We start from the raw sequence: 16,674 nt of genomic DNA on the forward strand, positions 1-16,674 counted from the left end.
TCTGTTCTCAATATGGCGTGAGGTAGGGATCCATTTTCATTTTCCCCCCAGATGAATAGCCAGTTGGCCCATTACCAGTTATTGGGGGTCCTCCTAACCACTAAGACTCACTCATCGTGTTTTGTCTTCTGTGTGCCGGTCCTCAGGCTGGGAGCTAATTGCCAGATTCTAACCAGTGGGGTCCTGGAGGCCCCTGTTGGAAAGCTTCCCTCCAGAAAGAGTGATCCTGGCTGGACCCCTGACCTGAGCCAGGCAACCCTCTAGGCAGCAGGGCAGGGCCCCAACTCTCCATCGCTCCGCAGTGCGGGTTGGGTTGGTTACTTTTTGTGGCATTTGGAAACACCCCTTCCCCCTCCTAGGAGCACACAGCTGTTCTGCAGCGGGGTCATGGTCAGTCACAGTGCCCAAAATGGGAAGAGTGCCCACCGATTTGAAGTTTATGTTTGGAACATAGATACAAATTCTAAAATTTCATTTTAGAATTCCATTTTTTGTTCCACTGATCTTGTCACCATCTGAGAAATACCATTCTATTTTAATTCCTATTTCCTTCTAATTGTTTTGATAGTTAGTGGAACCAGGGCTCTCTCCTTGTTCTTCTTTTACACGTTTCCTTGGCTTTTATTGCATATTTTCACTTCCAAATGAAGTTTGGAATGATCGTCTTCTGCTAAAAATTATATTGGGATGGGGCATGTGGCTGGCTCAGTTGGTAGAACATGCAGCTCTTGATCTTGAGGTCGTGAGTTCAAACCCCATGTTGGGCATAAAGCTTACTTAAAAAAAAGATTATATTGGGATAATACTGAGTTTGTAGAATACTTTGGGAATTTAGTTACTGTTAAAATTATGAATGGGTATCACTTATTCATAATAAAGGCACCACCTCAATTTAGTGGCTTTCAGGCAATGGGTTGTCCATATGAAAAAGTACGATCCTAGATCATTGCCTCAAACTACACACAAAAATAATTCAAGATGGATCACAGATCATAACATGAGAGGTAAAACAGTAAAGGTTCTAAAGAAAACAGGGAATACCTTCATGACCTTGACGTAGACAATATATTTTAAATAAAACAACATACACATGTGAATCAATAAAAATATCGACAAACAGGTCTTTATTAAAATTTAGAATTTCTGTTCATCGTGGGGGCACCTGGGTGGCTCAGTGGGTTGAGTGTCTGACTCTTGATTTTGGCTCAGGTCATGATCCCAGGGTTGTGGGACTGAGCCATGCATTTGGCTCCATGCTGAGTGGAGATTCTCTCTCCCTCCCTCTGCTCCTTCCCCCCACTTGTGCTCATGCACACTCTCTTTCTCCCTCAAAAAGAAAAAAATAATAACAATACTTTCTGTTCATCAAAAGACAATTTAAGAGAGTGAAAAGTCAAGCCACAGACTAAAAGAAGATATTTAAATGCATAGGTCTACTAGAGGACTCATACACATAATATACAAAGAGCTCTGACAAATCAATAAGATAAAAACTAACAACCTCATTTTTAAAAACAGGCAAAAGATTTTAACAGGCACTTCAAGAAAAAGGCTATCTAAGTGGGCAATCAACACATGAAAGGTGCTCATCATCGTTAATTAGGGCAATGCAAATCAAAAGACCAATGAGACACCTCTACATCACTGGAATAGCCAAAATCAAAACGCCTGACATCACTAAGTCTTTTTTTTTTTTTTTAAGTTTAGTTTTTGAGAGAGAGCGAGCAGTGGAGGGGCAGAGAGAGAGAGAGAATCCCAAGCAGGATCTGCACTGTCAGCGCAGAATCTGGTGTGGGGCTTGAACTCACGGACCGTGAGATCATGACCTGAGCTGAAACCAAGAGTCGGACACGGACTGAGCCACCCAGGCGCCCCCTGACAACACCAAGTCTTACTCGGGGCATGGAGCAACCAGAATTCATCTACACTGCAGGAGGAAGTACAAATTGATGCAACCATTTGGAAAATTGGTGCAGAACTGCTAAAGCAAAATACAGGCAAATCCTGTGAGCCCGCAATTCCACTCCTAGGTGTAAACCTAGCAAAACTACGTGCCGTGTGCACGAAAGACACGTGTGGGGATGCTCATAACAGCTTCATTCGTAACAGTCCCAAGCTGGAACTCACCTACATGTCTTTGAACGACAGAATGCATAAGTTGTTATATATTCAGACGCCGGAGCACCACACAGGAACGAGAAAACCAACACACTCACAGAGCAAAAGAAGCCAGAAAGAAGAGAGCACTCTGTAGGATTGCATTTACCTGAAGCTCAAGCAGAGGCAAATTGATCTCTGGGGCTAGAGGTCTGAATAGTGACGTCCTTGGAGAACACTCCAGGGGGGAACCTGCTGGGTGCTGGCGACGTTCCAGGCTTCGATCTGGGTCACACGGAGCATTTACATGTGAAGGGCCATCACGAACCGACACATCGATCTGGGGACTTTGCCGTAAGTTACACTTGAATTACAAGAGAAAATGTGGGGTGCCTTGGTGGCTCAGCTGGTTGGGCGACTTGATTTCACGTGGTTTGCTCACAGCATGGAGCCTGCTTTGGATCCTGTCTCCCTCCCTCTGCCCCTCTCCAGCTCATGTACTCGCTCTCAAAAACAAACAAAAAGTCAAAAAAAATTTTACAAAAGAAAAATATACATTGGGAAGTGAAAGCGGACTAGGGAAAGAAGGTAAGAGGAGAAGGATGTAGACGCAGAGACAACCAAAAAAAAAAAAAAAGACAAGCACACCCAACAGCCTTTGCTCTTAAAGACTTTCTTGGAGAAATATCCTCCTATCGTGGCCTTGGAAGAAGCCACTGCAAAACCCCAGCCTTGTGTTGTGCTTTCACACCTGGAGACGCATGTGGAGGGAATATCCCTCGGTCTCTGCCTTCGGGACCGACACAGAATTGAGTCGAGGGCCTGAGCCCACAAGCCGGAGAGCCCCAGTTCGGCCAGAGAAGCCTATGGAAGCAAGGCGAAGAGGATGGGGGCTGGGGGCAGACACCTGAGCCGAGTCCTGGTGCCGTCTCCTGTTTGCTCTCGTGCATCTTTAGCCCGTGTGATCCTCCACCAAAGCACCGTTTTAATACGCCCATCAGCACGGGTCCCGGGGAGCCCCTCTGTGGGCAGGAGCCACCTTGGTGCTTTTCCCTGAGCTGGGCGCTCTGCCTGGAGGAGGGGGTGCAGCATGTCCGGGTCCTCGTAGACCGTTCATCTGGGAACGCCTGTTTCTGGAAGAGCACCCAAGGTCACTTTCGCCCAAGGAGCGGGAACTAGCTGGGAGGTCGGCGCAGAACAAGGGCAGTGTGCTCTCGTGGCTGTGACCGGAGGTGTGCCTGTGTGCACGTGTGTGCTCTCATGAGGATTTCATACTCGTCAAGGGGGTGGAGGAGTGTCGGGCACTTGACACAGTCAGCCCTCGTGGGAGCTTTGTGGAATTCATCCGCTCAGCACCCCTGTATCGAGCTCCTCCTATGGCACATCTCGAGTTCTGGGGCTGGGGCAGCACAGTCCGGTACAAGCCTAACGTGAGCCTCGTGTAATTTCACGTCCTGGAGTAGCCATATTAGAGTAAAAAGAAACAGGTGAGACCAACTTTCGCATTTTTTAACTCCATGTATCCGAGATGTAGTCAGTATAAACATTTCAGATATTGGGCATTTTTTCATGCTGTCTTTGAAATCCTCTGTCCAGTTTCCACCTACAGCGCATCTCAGCTTGGACTAGCCCCATTTCGAGCACTCATAGCCACGTATGTGTCCCTTGTGGGACAGCACAGATCTGACGCCTTCAATGGTCATAAGACAGGGTGGTCCGGGCTATGATGGAGGCCTGCGGGGGCGGTGGGGACATCGAGGTATATTCATTCTGCCCTGTGGCTTAAGCAGATTTCTTTCTCGTGGAAATGGCTGGTGCGGGCACGCGGGCCGCTGCCTGGCCCGGTAGCACTACAGGGCGGCCTGTGGATGGGGAAAGGGGTTTCGGGGCGAGGGGCCACACCTAGTCCTCAAATCTAGGCCCAGAAGCAGCCCGGGTCACTTTTCTGCATTTAGTCGCACAAACACAGCAGGAGGTAAAGGGATTTGGAAACGTCTGGCTGGGCAGCCGTGAGCCCAGAAAGAGGGAGAACAGATTTAGGGGGAAAACCAGTCTGACCCGTGGGGTTTAGAGAGGCCTCTGTTGAGGTGACGTGTTTGGGTACTGGGGCAGGTGGCCGTGGTGGCCCCACGAAGCCCCCGCTGCCCCCAAGAGAGATGGGCTTCGCACCCACAGCAGCACCCGCTAACCTGTGGGAGGACTCACTGTGGTTTTGTCTCTGCAGCCAGAGTACAGCATCGATTTCATCAGCAGGGACCTGCTTGTGCCTTTCATCAGGAAGCTGCAGGCCCACATCCTGGTCATCAAGTAAGTTGGAGCCACGTGCCCGAGAGGCTCGACTGTCAGGAATCTCCGCGGCTCTAGGGGGAGGTTCCCGGTTCTACCAGCGAGACCTGGCCGTCATTTTTCATGGGTGGCTGCTCCCACTGCCCCAAGCAGTGGAAGGCAAAGCAAGGGGAGGGCTCGGGCAGCGGGTGGAGCGGATTCGAAGGCACCTCTCGACAGGGGTCTGCGAGGCAGGGGCCAGCGGGCCTGACAGCGGGACGCTCGCTCTACCGAATTCTCCAGCCACACCAGACCCCTTAGGGCCCCAGATCCGGGCTGCTCACCTGCCTTCCTCCCCACTCCCGGCGCCCGGCCGGAAGCGGTCCCACAGTGAACATCCTCCCGTGTGGCTTGGATGCCGCTTTCTGCTCTGCTGCGGCCAGCCTAGACTGTGGCATGCCTGAGGCAGGAACCCCGACTTCTGGGGACACGTGTGTCTCTGGCGCTGAGCACGGGGGTTTAGGAGGCAAATCCACACCACAGGGAAATACGCCGCACGTCCTCATTAGGACGGCCGGACTAAAAGGTAACCGGTGTCGGCAAGGATGTGAGACACCAGGACCCTCGTGCCGGGGGGCTGTACCACGGAGCAGCCACCTGGAAAGCAGGCTGGCAATTTCCCAAGCCAGTGTTACCACAGGACCCGGCAACCGCACGCCCTGGGCATCTGTGTGCCCCACACAGGACCACACGACAGCTCGTACGTGACGGCTCAGAGCAGTGTTGTTCGCAACGGCCCAGAGGTGGAGACGTCTGTCAGCCGGCGAGCAGTGGGCTATGTTTTAGCCACAAAGGGGAACGAACTTGTACAGGCCACACGGGCGAGCCTCGGGAACATTATGTAAAGTGGAAGCCAGCCACACAAACCCACGTACCCACGTACGATTTGCTTCACATGCGAGTCCAGAGAGGAAAGTCTAGAGAGGGTTGATCAGTGGTTGCAGAAGACGGACTGGGCACTCTGTGTGTGTGTGTGTGTGTGTGTGTGTGTGTGTGTGTGTGTGTGTGTGAGAGAGAGGGGGCGGGGGGGAAGAAAACTACGGGTTTGGGATGTTTGAGACAATAACAACTTCCTAAAACTGACCGTAGTGATGGTTGTACAACTCAAATATACTAACAAACATGGAATGGTACATGTTAAATGGGTGAAGTTCTCTCAGTAAAGATGCCGGGAGAGAAAGCATCGACTTAAGAGCCTGTCATCACCTCCTGGCCCTGCCATTCAGAGGCTGTGGCCACAGGCAGGTCCTGCAACCCGATGGAGTTGAACCCACAGCACTTGGCTCACGTTGGCCAGTGAGCCCCGAGTGCCCGCAGGTGCCCGGTGCCTCGACCCTGATTTACACCTGGGCTCTGAGGGAAACTCGGAGGCAGGCCCGGGCCTGTCTCCTCTCGGCCTGGAACCCAGGGCAGGGGCGAGGCACCGCAAGGTGGCCCTAAGGTGAGCCCTGATTTTTCTTTGGCTTTCCAGAGCAATGCAAGGGTTTTATAACGTGAGGAGAGAGAACGACGCTGACAAGGCGGCCCTAAATCTGGTGAAGGACATACTGAAATCTGTCCTAAAGGAGGTAGGTGTGCGGGGCTCAGCCAGGCTGGGGGTCAGCAGGGTCCTCACCCAGGCTCTGGTCTGGCCCCAGGTCTAATGGGTGACTGCCAGGAACTACCAGGCCTCACTCCCCACTGTGGCCAGTCCCTGGAGCCACATGTGACTCAGCACAGGAAACACATTTAATTGGCAGAATCTCCCAGTTTTATTGTCCTCACATATCCTGTAGGCCAAGCCCAACTGGGCCAGAGGCCATCCCACAATTTCTAGGGTGAGCAGGTGACCAGTTACATCAGTGGGTGATGGCTGCAGGTGAGGGTGGGTCTCCCAGTTGGGGAGCTGAGACTCATGCTTTGTCCCTGGGAGCACCTGGCACTTTGCGACCATCACCCACCATAAACACCTGACCCCGGGGGGCCTCTGCTAACATCTCGGCATCATCACCGGAGTGGCCGGCTGGATGGTCAGCGGGCAGTGCCTTCCTGCCTCCCAAGGAGGATCAAGTTTGAAAGGCTGCTCATTTTTCAAGCCAACCTTAAAGTGGCAGAATGAACAGCACCCCGGGTCCCTCCCCAGCCTCGCTCTACAACCTCACCGCTCAGAACAGTCCAGAAGCCCAGGGTTTGGACACTTACCCCCCAAACAGGCCTTTCTTGCTGGCTCTGAGCCAGGCCCTGACTTAACCAGAGGGTGCCCCTGGAGCTGCAGGTCAGTCATTGCCCCGAGGGTCACTGTGAGGGACCCTCCTGAGACACAGGGAGGCAGCGGGCCCTGGGAAGAGGGGCCCACGGAGCCCCCGCATCCAGGCCTCACCTCACCACGCATCCCTCCCTCTCCAGTGGTTCCAGTACACAGAAGTCCCGGGCAATCACTACATCCACATGAACCAACCCCAGCATGTGGCCGGGATCATCGGCTCCTTTTTGAAGAGCAGTACCCCGAACCAGCTGTAGCCTGGGCCTGGGGCTTTGCCCCGCTCCCCCCACTCACCCCCCAGACTCCCTGCTCCCAATCCCCACAGCCAGGCCAGGTGCGGAGGGGACAGGCCTCGCGGGTCTTGGAGACCAGCAGGGGCTGAGGCAGAGAAACCAAACCAGGGTTTGGAGGGATGGGGCCAAGATTCTGACTTTTGGTATCTGAGACTTCAAAGGGGAGACACTGTTTGGACCTGGAGGGTTGTCGGTTTTGTGGCCGATAATCGGCAGTGAGTGGGTAGCGGATGGAGGAAGGAAGGGCCAGGTTGCTGCCCAGCTGGATGAAAAATAAAATGTTCTGTATTCGCACTGTTTCCGAGGCCGTTTTGCTGCCAGCGGGGGCCCTTCCAATGGGGGAAGGGGAGAACACAGCAGACACTTAGCCTGAGAGGAGAGTCCAGGAACAGGCCGGGAACAGAGATGAGAAGGGAGCAAGCGCTCCCCAGGCTGGTGGCGTCCTGACAAGCCCTCACACCGGGCAGGCCCCGCCAGCATGGGGCCCCGAGACTGCAGAAGCACCAGGGCCCAGGGAGGAGCTGTCGTTCACCCCACCCGTGGGGACTCCGGCCTCGGGGGCTGGCTGACACGGTAGCCCCTCGGCCTGGGCAGCCGGGGACGAGCGTTCCAGACCTCCGCGTCCTCACCAACCGCACACCGTCACCGTTCACCGTTCTGCTCCGTGGGGCCCGTGGGCCAAGTCAGCTCAGTAGGGTCGGAATTTGCGCTGGGCCCGCATCAGTTCAATCCTCTGCTTGTCCTCCTCAAACTTCTTGCGCAGCTGGGCTAGATCTAGGGCGGGAAGCACAAGGGGAGATGGGGCCGGATCGGTCAGTGTGGCCCCGTGGGGGGGTGGGGGTGGGGATGTGCCGCGTGGCCCCCAAGCCTGCTGGCCTCTGCTCTGAGAAACGGTTGGGACCTTGCATGGAGACTGACTAGCATGCAGGCCCAGTCAGAGGGTGGAAGCTGAAGACAGGGCGGCACACCTGAGGTTTCAGAGGAACCTCCTCAGTGAAAGAAAAAGCACGGAGAAAGCAAGGCACCTGCTCCCTTCCCGCCCCTACCCCACAGACCCAAGGTGAAGGCAGGTGGCTTTGGGGGTGTCAGGAGCCCCCGGGGCACCTCTCCCAAACCCTCCCCGCTGCAGCAGTCAGACTGGGGACAAGGTCGGGAAGTAAAGGGACTCCGCCCTGAGAGTGCCACGGAACCCAGATGGCAGGTCTGTCACCAGGTGAGCAGTCGAGCCCAGAGGGAGGGCTGGCAGAGGCCCGCCGTCGGTGAATCTAGACAAAAGGGCAGGAGCGGGGGTGCAGGACACAGTGGGGAGCAGCAGTGAGGCCGGGGAGGGCACGGTGTGCCGGGCGGCAGGTTACCACCTGCCGCAGAGCTCGTCCCCCTGCCGAGGCCGGGGCCAGGGCCAGGGCCAGCACCCTCTCCCCCGGGCCCCCGGGCAGCTGCCCCGCAAGCAGGGGAATCAGGGGCCACGGCAGCAAGCTCAGCATCGTCATGGCCATGAGTCAACCACAGGCGATCGCTCACCCCAACACTCTCCTTGTGGGCCCCCCCTGCCCACACATGGCGCCCACGCGCACTCTTTCTCTCTCTCTCACTCACACACACACGCACGGTGCTCACTCGAGACCCACCCCCCCCCCCCCCCAATCACATCCAACGGTGGCCCTCTCTGCACCCGGTGAGCACTTGAGATCCACCCTCTGCCACATGGCCCCTTGCTGGAGGCTGACAGGTTCCGGCACCAACTGCTCAGGGCTCTGCAGCCTCTAAGCAACCCAAGGGCCCCCACAGCTGCCATTGGGGAGCCACGAGGGGACCACCACGGGGGATGCTGCAGGCTGGGACCCCCAACTCCAGAGCCTATCGGGAAGTCTGTGCCCAAGGACACCCCCACCCCGCACCCAGGTCTGGCCGCCCTCCAGATCTCTGAGTTCCGGCCGCGGCTGGCAGCAGTGGCCACGGGCCGGGCCGGGCCCTGAGGGAAGCGGGGCTGAAGCACAGGGGCCCGGGGCGCTCCTTACGCTCCATCTTGGTCTCTCGGTGCTGCCAGGCGTAGAAGTTGAGCAGCTCTTTGCGGGCGCGCTTCCGTCTCTCCCTCTCCAGCACCCGCAGGCTCGCCGCCTCCGTCCGGGGTAGCACCGGCCGCCGGCCCCGGCGCGTCACCTTCACCCAGCCCTCCTCGTCCGGAATCCCTTCCTCCTCCTTGGCCTTGGCCTCCTCCTGCAAGGAGCAGACCCCGTGATGGGCAGGCGCCTGGGACCCGCCCTCCTCTCGTGGCTCTCTCCCTCCTGCGCCCGGAACCTCCCCGGGCACACATCACCACCTGCTGCGCCCTCTCCCTCCCGGTAGCTAAGGACGGGGGGACGGGGGAGCACAGGGGTGCCAACGCTGCCTCCTCCCTCAGACTGTTTTCCACAGACCACTTGGAGACTAGAGGTCACCCAGCTAGGTGACCCAGGACTCAGAAGGGAAAAGAGGAGTAACCGGGACAGGCTGCCACCGCCCCTCCTCCTCAGGAGCCACACACAACACCCACGACACCTCCTTCCCTGTGGCCGCGCAGCCGCCCCTCCCGAAGCCCCACCTCAGCTATCCTCTTGTCATACGCCTCCATGAACGTGTCCACTTCGACCCTCAAGGCCTCAGGGTCCGGCACCGAGTCTGTGTAGTTGCTGACCCACTCTGAGGGAGAAAGGAGTGAGGGACGGGGCCTCCTCAGGCCCGATCCCTCAGGGCCAGCCAGTCAGGATCTTTTTTTTTTTTTTTTTTTTTTAAGTGGGCTTCATACCCAGCATGGGGCTTGAACTCACAACACTGAGATCAAGACCTGAGCCGAGATCAAGAGCCGGACGCTTAACCCACTGAGCCACCCGGGCGCCCCCCAGTCAGGATGTTCTTCCACAGGCCACGAGGATGGCGACGTGTGGCCCAAGCTTCAGGAGCTAAGAAGAGTCTAGTGGCGGCGAGCTGGGCCCTCACCTCCGGCCACCCTGAGTGCCAGGCCCAGGCCTCCCAGGCACACGCAGCAGGCACGGCCCCCACAGCACCTCCCCGCCAACCCAGGGCCCGGGACGGAGGTGCCCGACATTGCCGCGGTACTGACTGTGAACGCCGCTCTTCACAGGGTGACTGTCTGTCGAGACCAGCAAAGGGCCCTTCAGGGCTAAGGCAGCCGACACCCCACCTGGCTTCTGGAACACCACGTAGGCTACCTGGAACCCCTGGGGGAAGAAGGAGAGAGGTCAGAATGCCAGGGCCCTTCCCGTCCTCCCAGTCACCCAGCACCAGGGATGCCACCTGCCCTCAGCTTGACTTGCTGCTGGACCAGGGGATGTGTGCTGGGCTGTTCCGCCACGAAGATAAGCAGAAAGTGATCTGTAATCCTGGGGAGGGACGGCCACGCTCCTGATCTTCCCACTGGTGCTAGAAGCGACCCAGGCGAGGTGAGACACTCGGGACCTTCCTCCCAGTTATGGGAGGGACTCTGTGAAAAGCGAGCTCACCAAGCACCACGGGCGGACACCAGTTCACACGCGCTATGCCCGGAGCAGGTGCCTCACGTTTCCTCAAGGGGAAACGAGACCAGGCCATGGGGCCTAGGGAGGAATGGACTTCGGCGGACTTCGGGAGCTCAGAGAGGCTTTCCCCCAGGATGCTGGGAAGAGCTAGGCAAGAAGCTAAGGGATGTGGCAGATGCAGGGAAAGGAGCAGGGCGCCGTCTGCCCAACAGGCATCCTCAACCACACGAGCGAGGACTGGCCTAGGACCACGGGGACCGCTCAGCCGCCCTGCTGTCACCCTGCCACCACCGCCCCACGCACACCGCGGACGCTGTCCCAGCCCCACCTCACGCCCCATGCGAGCAGACCGCAGAACTTGAATGCCTACCCGAATGGGCGCGGGCTGAAAAAACTTGGACTTTGGTTCCTCTGAGCCGTCAGCAAGGTCTGGCTTCTCCTGTAACTCCACAGACTGGACGGGGCCGCAGGGAGAGAGGAGGCGGGCCAGGCACTCCTGCCGAAGCGGGGGCAGGGGGTTGGGGAGGGGGGAAGCTCGGCATGAGAGGCAGCAGGGCCTTCTGGAACCCCCTCTGCCCAGGGCAGCACCACTGGGGGCGGGGTCTCAGAGTCCATGTGTGCCCAACGAGGGGGGCGCACACACAGGCCCGGGCAAACCACATCCTCCTCGGCACCGTCCCAATCCTGCCTCCCGTGGCCCATGACGTCAATCTTGTGAATTTTCACGTTCAAAACTCTGAGCAGAAAACCGCAGTGCCGCTGGCCAGGGGACGTGGGAGGAAGGAGGCAGAGTACGAGACAGAATCCAGGTATAAGCCTTTTGGGGCTTTGCTGGAAGCACATGCCCAGGAGGGGGTTTGGTTTGTCCCTGAAAGGGCTTCCTCACTTTGAAAGGCCATCTCGCTGAAAGATCAGTCCTTCCCTACCAATTTCTCTGGGTGAGTGATCCCCAAAGTAGGACCAGGTTCTATTACAAGAATAGGTGAGGACGTTTCGGGGTTATGCGGAACATTCTGATTTTAGGAGACAACCGGCTAACTTTTCCTCCCCACAGCAGCCGTTTAAAACTGAAGTTAAATCAATGTTGTAGTTGCTGGACTCAGGCTGGCGGTGACCCTCGTTGGGGGGCGGGGGGAGGGGCATGAAGGGATTTCTTGGGCTCAGGTCATGTTCGGTTTCTGGGTGCTGAGTACACGGGGTGTTCCGTCTGTGAAATGGAGCGAGCTGTGCGCTAGGGCCCAGGCCCTTCTCTGTATACACAATACGGTTCAGGAAAAGGTAAAAAATGACGCCCTCTCCTCTGCTTCTTTCTCTAGAACAATCTTTTAGAAATCAGTATTTCTTTTTTGAATCCCAATTCACCTAAAATCCAGCAACTCCCTTAGTTTCTCTTCTATAAAGTTATGGAAGGCAAAACTTGACTGTTTTTTGTGAAAGAAAGTTCATGTCTGGATAGACTGAGAAGTACTTTTATATTTTTCTTACGGAGATGTATCACTTTTATAATCAGGGAAAAACATGTAATTCAAACAATTCTGGGTAATAGTAAGAAGCTTTGAGCTCCTCAGAACTATAGTTTTTAACTTTTTTTAAAGTTTATTTATTTATTTGGGGGGTCAGGGACAGAGGGAGGGAGGGAGAATCGCAAGCAGGCTCCACACTGCCAGCGTGGAGCCTGATGTGGGGCTTGAACCCATGCACCACGAGATCATGAGACCTGAGCCGAAACTCAGAGTCAGAAGCTCAACCGACTGAGCCACTCAGGTGCCCCATAAAACACAGCTTTAAAAAGCCATTTCCGGGGCACCTGGCTGGCTTGGTCCAGTGTGACTCTTGATCTCAGGGTGGTAAGTTTTTAAGACCCATGTTGGGTGTAGGGATTACTTAAAAAAAAAATTTTTTTTAAAGCCACTTCCTATCAAGAGACAGAGGCAGACCTCTAGATTCTCCCTTGGGGCTTCAGTTAGATGCTTCCAACTCACCACTGAGGACTTGGTGAAGGCCAGTGGGAGCCCAGCCCTGCCTGGCACTCCTGGCCAGCGCTACAGGTTCCCTCCCAGACACCCGCTCACCTCTGTGCAGTATGGGGGCACATTGAGGACAAAAAGCGTCCGCTTCTGAGGCCAGGACGACTTGGTGCCTTCTCGAACTCTGTGCTCTCTCACATAGAGGTAGTGGGAAGCCTGCTGCTTTTCCGAGAACTTGATCGGGATGGCTGGACGGGAAATGGGGGCAGGGGTGGATGGCGTGAAAATCAAGTTCAGGCTGTCCCTTTCTAGTTCTGTCTATCCATTCCATCACTGAGCCCTTCCCCTAGGCAAGGCCTGTGCAGGAATTGTGCAGGCTGGGAGAGTGAACGAACAGAGAACCTGCCCAGGAGGGGCTCCCAAGCCGGTGGGGGAGAGAATGTAAACAGGCAATTATTACAGGTGGGGAGCGAAATGAGAGGGGAGTTCAAACCCTGCGGCTCTTGGGGTCAACACCAAAATCCCGACAATGGCTGGAGGCCTTGCCAGATCCTGACCACCTTTCACCTCTTTCCATCCCCTCTTTCCCCAACCACTGTGTGGGCCCGCCACTCCACCTTCTCCCTATTCCTCAAGGAAGCCCAGACTTCACCTGTGCTCACACATTTCCCTTTACCTGAAACATCAACTCTCCTCCCTCCACCCGTGCTTCAGGTTTTCTTTTTAAGTTTATTTATTTTTAAGATTTAAAAAAATGTTTATTTATTCTTTTTTTTTTTAAACGTTTATTTATTTTTGAGACAGAAAGAGACAGAGCATGAACGGGGGAGGGGCAGAGAGAGAGGAAGACACAGAATCTGAAACAGGCTCCAGGCTCTGAGCAGTCAGCACAGAGCCCGACGCGAGGCTCGAACTCATGGACCGTGAGATCATGACCTGAGCCGAAGTCAGACGCTTAACCGACCAAGCCACCCAGGCGCCCCCAAAATGTTTATTTATTCTTGGGAGAGAAAGCACTAGCGGGGGAGGGGCAGAGAGAGAAGGAGACACAGAATCCGAAGCAGGCTCCCAGCTCTGAGCTTGACAGCCCGACACGGGGCTCTAACTCACGGACCGTGAGATCATGACCTGAACCAAAGTCAGATGCTTAACCAACTGAGCCACCCAGGCACCCCTTAAGTTTATTTACTTTGAGAGAGAGAGAGAGAGAACGAATGGGGGAGAGACAGAGAGAGAAGGAAACAGAGGATCTGAAACAGGCTCTATGTTGACAGCAGAGATCCCAATGCGGGGTTCTAACTTACAAACTGTGAGATCATGACCTGAGCTGAAGTCAGACACTTAACCAACTGAGCCACCCTGGCATCCCCTATCCTTCAGGCTTTAACTTCCATGGAGAGCCTTTCATGCCAAGTTAGAACCACCTGCTCTGTGCCCTGCCAACACCTCTCATGGTCTCTAAGCCTCCATCTGTGTGATCATTTGGATAATCGCTGACATTCCTGTAATGCTAGGGACTGTTTTCTGTTCTTCTCACCACCTTCTTCAGAGCACAGTACCTGTGCTCAGGAAGCTCCCATGGGAGCGGGAGATGGCAATCAACGAGAAAGCACGGAACAAGATTCTATCAAATATGAAAGAAAGGGGAAAACAGTGCAGGGTGGTCGGGTGGCAGAGGCCTTTAGACAGGCCATCAGAACGGCCTCCTTGAGGAACTGACATTAAAGCCAGAAGGCACAGCTGTGTGAGGCAGAGGAGGGCACAGCAGGTGCACAAACCCTGAGGATGTAAAGACTTTGTTGTCTCAGAGGAACAGAACAAGCTTTAGGTCAGCCGAGCCAGAACATGGGGGTGGGGGTGGGGGCCCACACAAATCAACGTAAGAAGTCTGGATTTTGTTTTAGGTGCCGACTCGTAAAACCACTGGAGTGAGTTCTGTGGGTATGGAAACACAAGTAAGCCTGTGAGGCAAAATACTACTTCTGTCTGACTTTAGAAAGAACATCCTGGCACCTGGGCGAACGGTACGCAGGGGCAAGAACAGAAGCATGAGAACCGATTAGGAGGGCACAGCCAGGTGAGGGCTGACAGGGGCCAGACTAGGAATTGCAAAGAGATGACAGGAAGTGGCTGGGCTCACCTGCGGGGCGGGGGAGGTGGAGGTGTGAAGACGGACACGGGTTTGTCCTGGGGAAGAGTGTGGACAGACATCGGTTTGTTTACCTAAGGGAAGCGTTGCCCCAAATGGGCTCATCCCTGGAGAACGCCGCCAGACGCAAGCAGGGCGCAGCATCGAGCTCGCGGACCTCGGGGCCTCCGGGACTCACACCCAACAGCGCGGCCGCTCCCGGGGTCCCCTTGCCACCGCCGCCTCCCGAGCCAACTCCCGGAGAAGCCTGGCCATCCCCGGACCCGCAGCTCCTCACCTGAATACCCGGGCGGGCTCGGAATCCCCTGCTCGGAGCCCCGGGCCCCACGCTTCCTCCTGCGCGCCACCATCTTGCCAACCGGAAGCTGCGGGGGCCGCTGGGAGTTGCAGTTTGGCGCTCGGAGCCCGACCGTTTCCATGACGACGGCGCCGCGTGCGGGCCCGCCCCCTTGGCTCCAGGCCCGCCTTCCCGCCCTAGTACGTTAAGGGCGCAACCTTTGTTCGCTCTGAGTAAGGTCAGCACGTAAACGTTCGAGTAAAGGTCCGGATGAGGTTGGAACGCCACCATCCATCCATTCCAGAAATGGCAAAGGAAGCCCCATTGAAGTTGGCCGTTTTAACTAGCCATTTTTTAAGTGTACAATTCAGTGGCATTAAATACGTTCTCATTATTGTGCAAACCGTCCTCAATATCCATCTCCAGAATTTTTTATCCTCCCAAACTGAAACTCTACCAGTGTCCTCCTTCCCCCAGCCCCTGGTAACCACCCCTCTATTTTGTTTTGTTTTATTTTTTTATTTTTTTTTATTTTTTTAAACGTTTATTTATTATTGAGAGACAGAGACACAGAGCATGAGCAGGGGAGGGGCAGAGCCGGGGGTGGGGGTGGGGTGGGAAGGGGGCCCGGGAGGCTCATGGGAAGGGGGCCCGGGAGGCACAGAATCTGAACCGGGCTCCAGGCTCTGAGCTGTCAGCACAGAGCCCGATGTGGGGCCGAGCTCACAAACCGGGAGATCATCACCTGAGCTGAAGTCGGACGCTTAACCGACTGAGCCACCCAGGCGCCCCTCTACTTTCTGTTTCTATGAACTCGACTATTCTAGCTAGGTACCTCATATAAATGGAATCATACAATATGTGTCCTTTTGTGTCTGGCTTAGTTCACTTAGCATGTTTTCTTGATTAATCCACGTAGTGGCATGTCTCAGAATTTCCTTCCTTTTTAAGGCTGAATAATATTTCATTGTACGTATAGATCATATTCTGCTTATCCATCTGTCTACGGACATTTGGGTTTTTCTACTTTTGACTATTGTGAATAATGTTGCCGTGAAATGTTCTATACAACTTCGTGCAGACATATTTTAATTTTTCTCGGATATATATCTAGGAGTAGAATTTCTTGATCATATGGTAACTCTATGTTTAACTTTGAGGAACTTCCAGACTGTTTTCCTAAGGCTGCATCATTTTAAAATCTCACCAGCCGAGCATGAGGTTTCCAAATTCTCCACATCCTCGCCATTATTTGTTATGCCTATATTTTGATCATAGCCATTCTAGGGGATGTAGAGAGACATCTTATTGTTGTTGTTGTTTTTTTAATGTTTATTTTTGAGAGAGAGAGAGAGAAAGAGCGAGCAGGGGAGGCACAGAGAGAGAGAGAGGGAGCCAGAGAAGCCTAAGCAGGCTCCACGCTGTCAGCATAGAGCCTGACTTGGGGCTCGAACTCACAAAATGTGAGATCCTGACTGACCTGAGCTGAAATCAAGAGTGAGATGCTTAACCAAGCCACCCAGGCACCCCTCTCATTGGGTTTTGATTTGCATTTCCCAAATGATTAATGATGTTAAGCACCTTTTCACGTGTTCATTGGCCATTTGTGTATCTTTTTTTACTTTGAAAAATGTCTACTCAAAGTCTTTGCTCATGTTTTATTGGGTTATTTGTACTTTCATTGTTGCATTGTAAGAGTTCTTTATCTCTCCTGGATGCAATTACCTCATAAAATATATGAATTGCAAAGATTCTCTCCTATTCTGTGGGTTACCTTTTCACTTTCTTTAAGGTATTCCTTACAGCATG

The 16,674-nt window shown here is 54.6% G+C and overlaps 2 protein-coding genes across 2 annotated transcripts in view; one reads left to right on the forward strand and one right to left on the reverse strand.

Moving 5' to 3' along the window:
- The window catches only part of SERHL2 (serine hydrolase like 2), a 20,921-nt gene extending 13,665 nt beyond the window's left edge, over positions 1-7,256 (forward strand). Inside the window, exons 10-12 of the mRNA XM_042993431.1 lie at positions 4,322-4,404; positions 5,894-5,990; positions 6,808-7,256. Coding sequence (XP_042849365.1) covers positions 4,322-4,404; positions 5,894-5,990; positions 6,808-6,921 — 294 coding nt within the window. The 3' untranslated portion in view covers positions 6,922-7,256. The remainder of the gene's footprint in view (positions 1-4,321; positions 4,405-5,893; positions 5,991-6,807) is intronic.
- RRP7A (ribosomal RNA processing 7 homolog A) lies at positions 7,212-14,952 on the reverse strand. Its single transcript, XM_042993432.1, has 7 exons — positions 14,866-14,952; positions 12,545-12,687; positions 10,843-10,968; positions 10,058-10,175; positions 9,539-9,636; positions 8,976-9,174; positions 7,212-7,731 (listed from the first exon to the last, which is right to left on the reverse strand). The coding sequence occupies exons 1-7, from the start codon at positions 14,936-14,938 to the stop codon at positions 7,646-7,648; spliced, it is 843 nt and encodes a 280-aa protein (XP_042849366.1). The 5' UTR covers positions 14,939-14,952; the 3' UTR covers positions 7,212-7,645.
- Positions 14,953-16,674: the final 1,722 nt, after the last annotated feature.

This window comes from Panthera tigris, chromosome B4 (assembly GCF_018350195.1).
Source record: "Panthera tigris isolate Pti1 chromosome B4, P.tigris_Pti1_mat1.1, whole genome shotgun sequence".
NCBI lineage: Eukaryota > Metazoa > Chordata > Mammalia > Carnivora > Felidae > Panthera > Panthera tigris.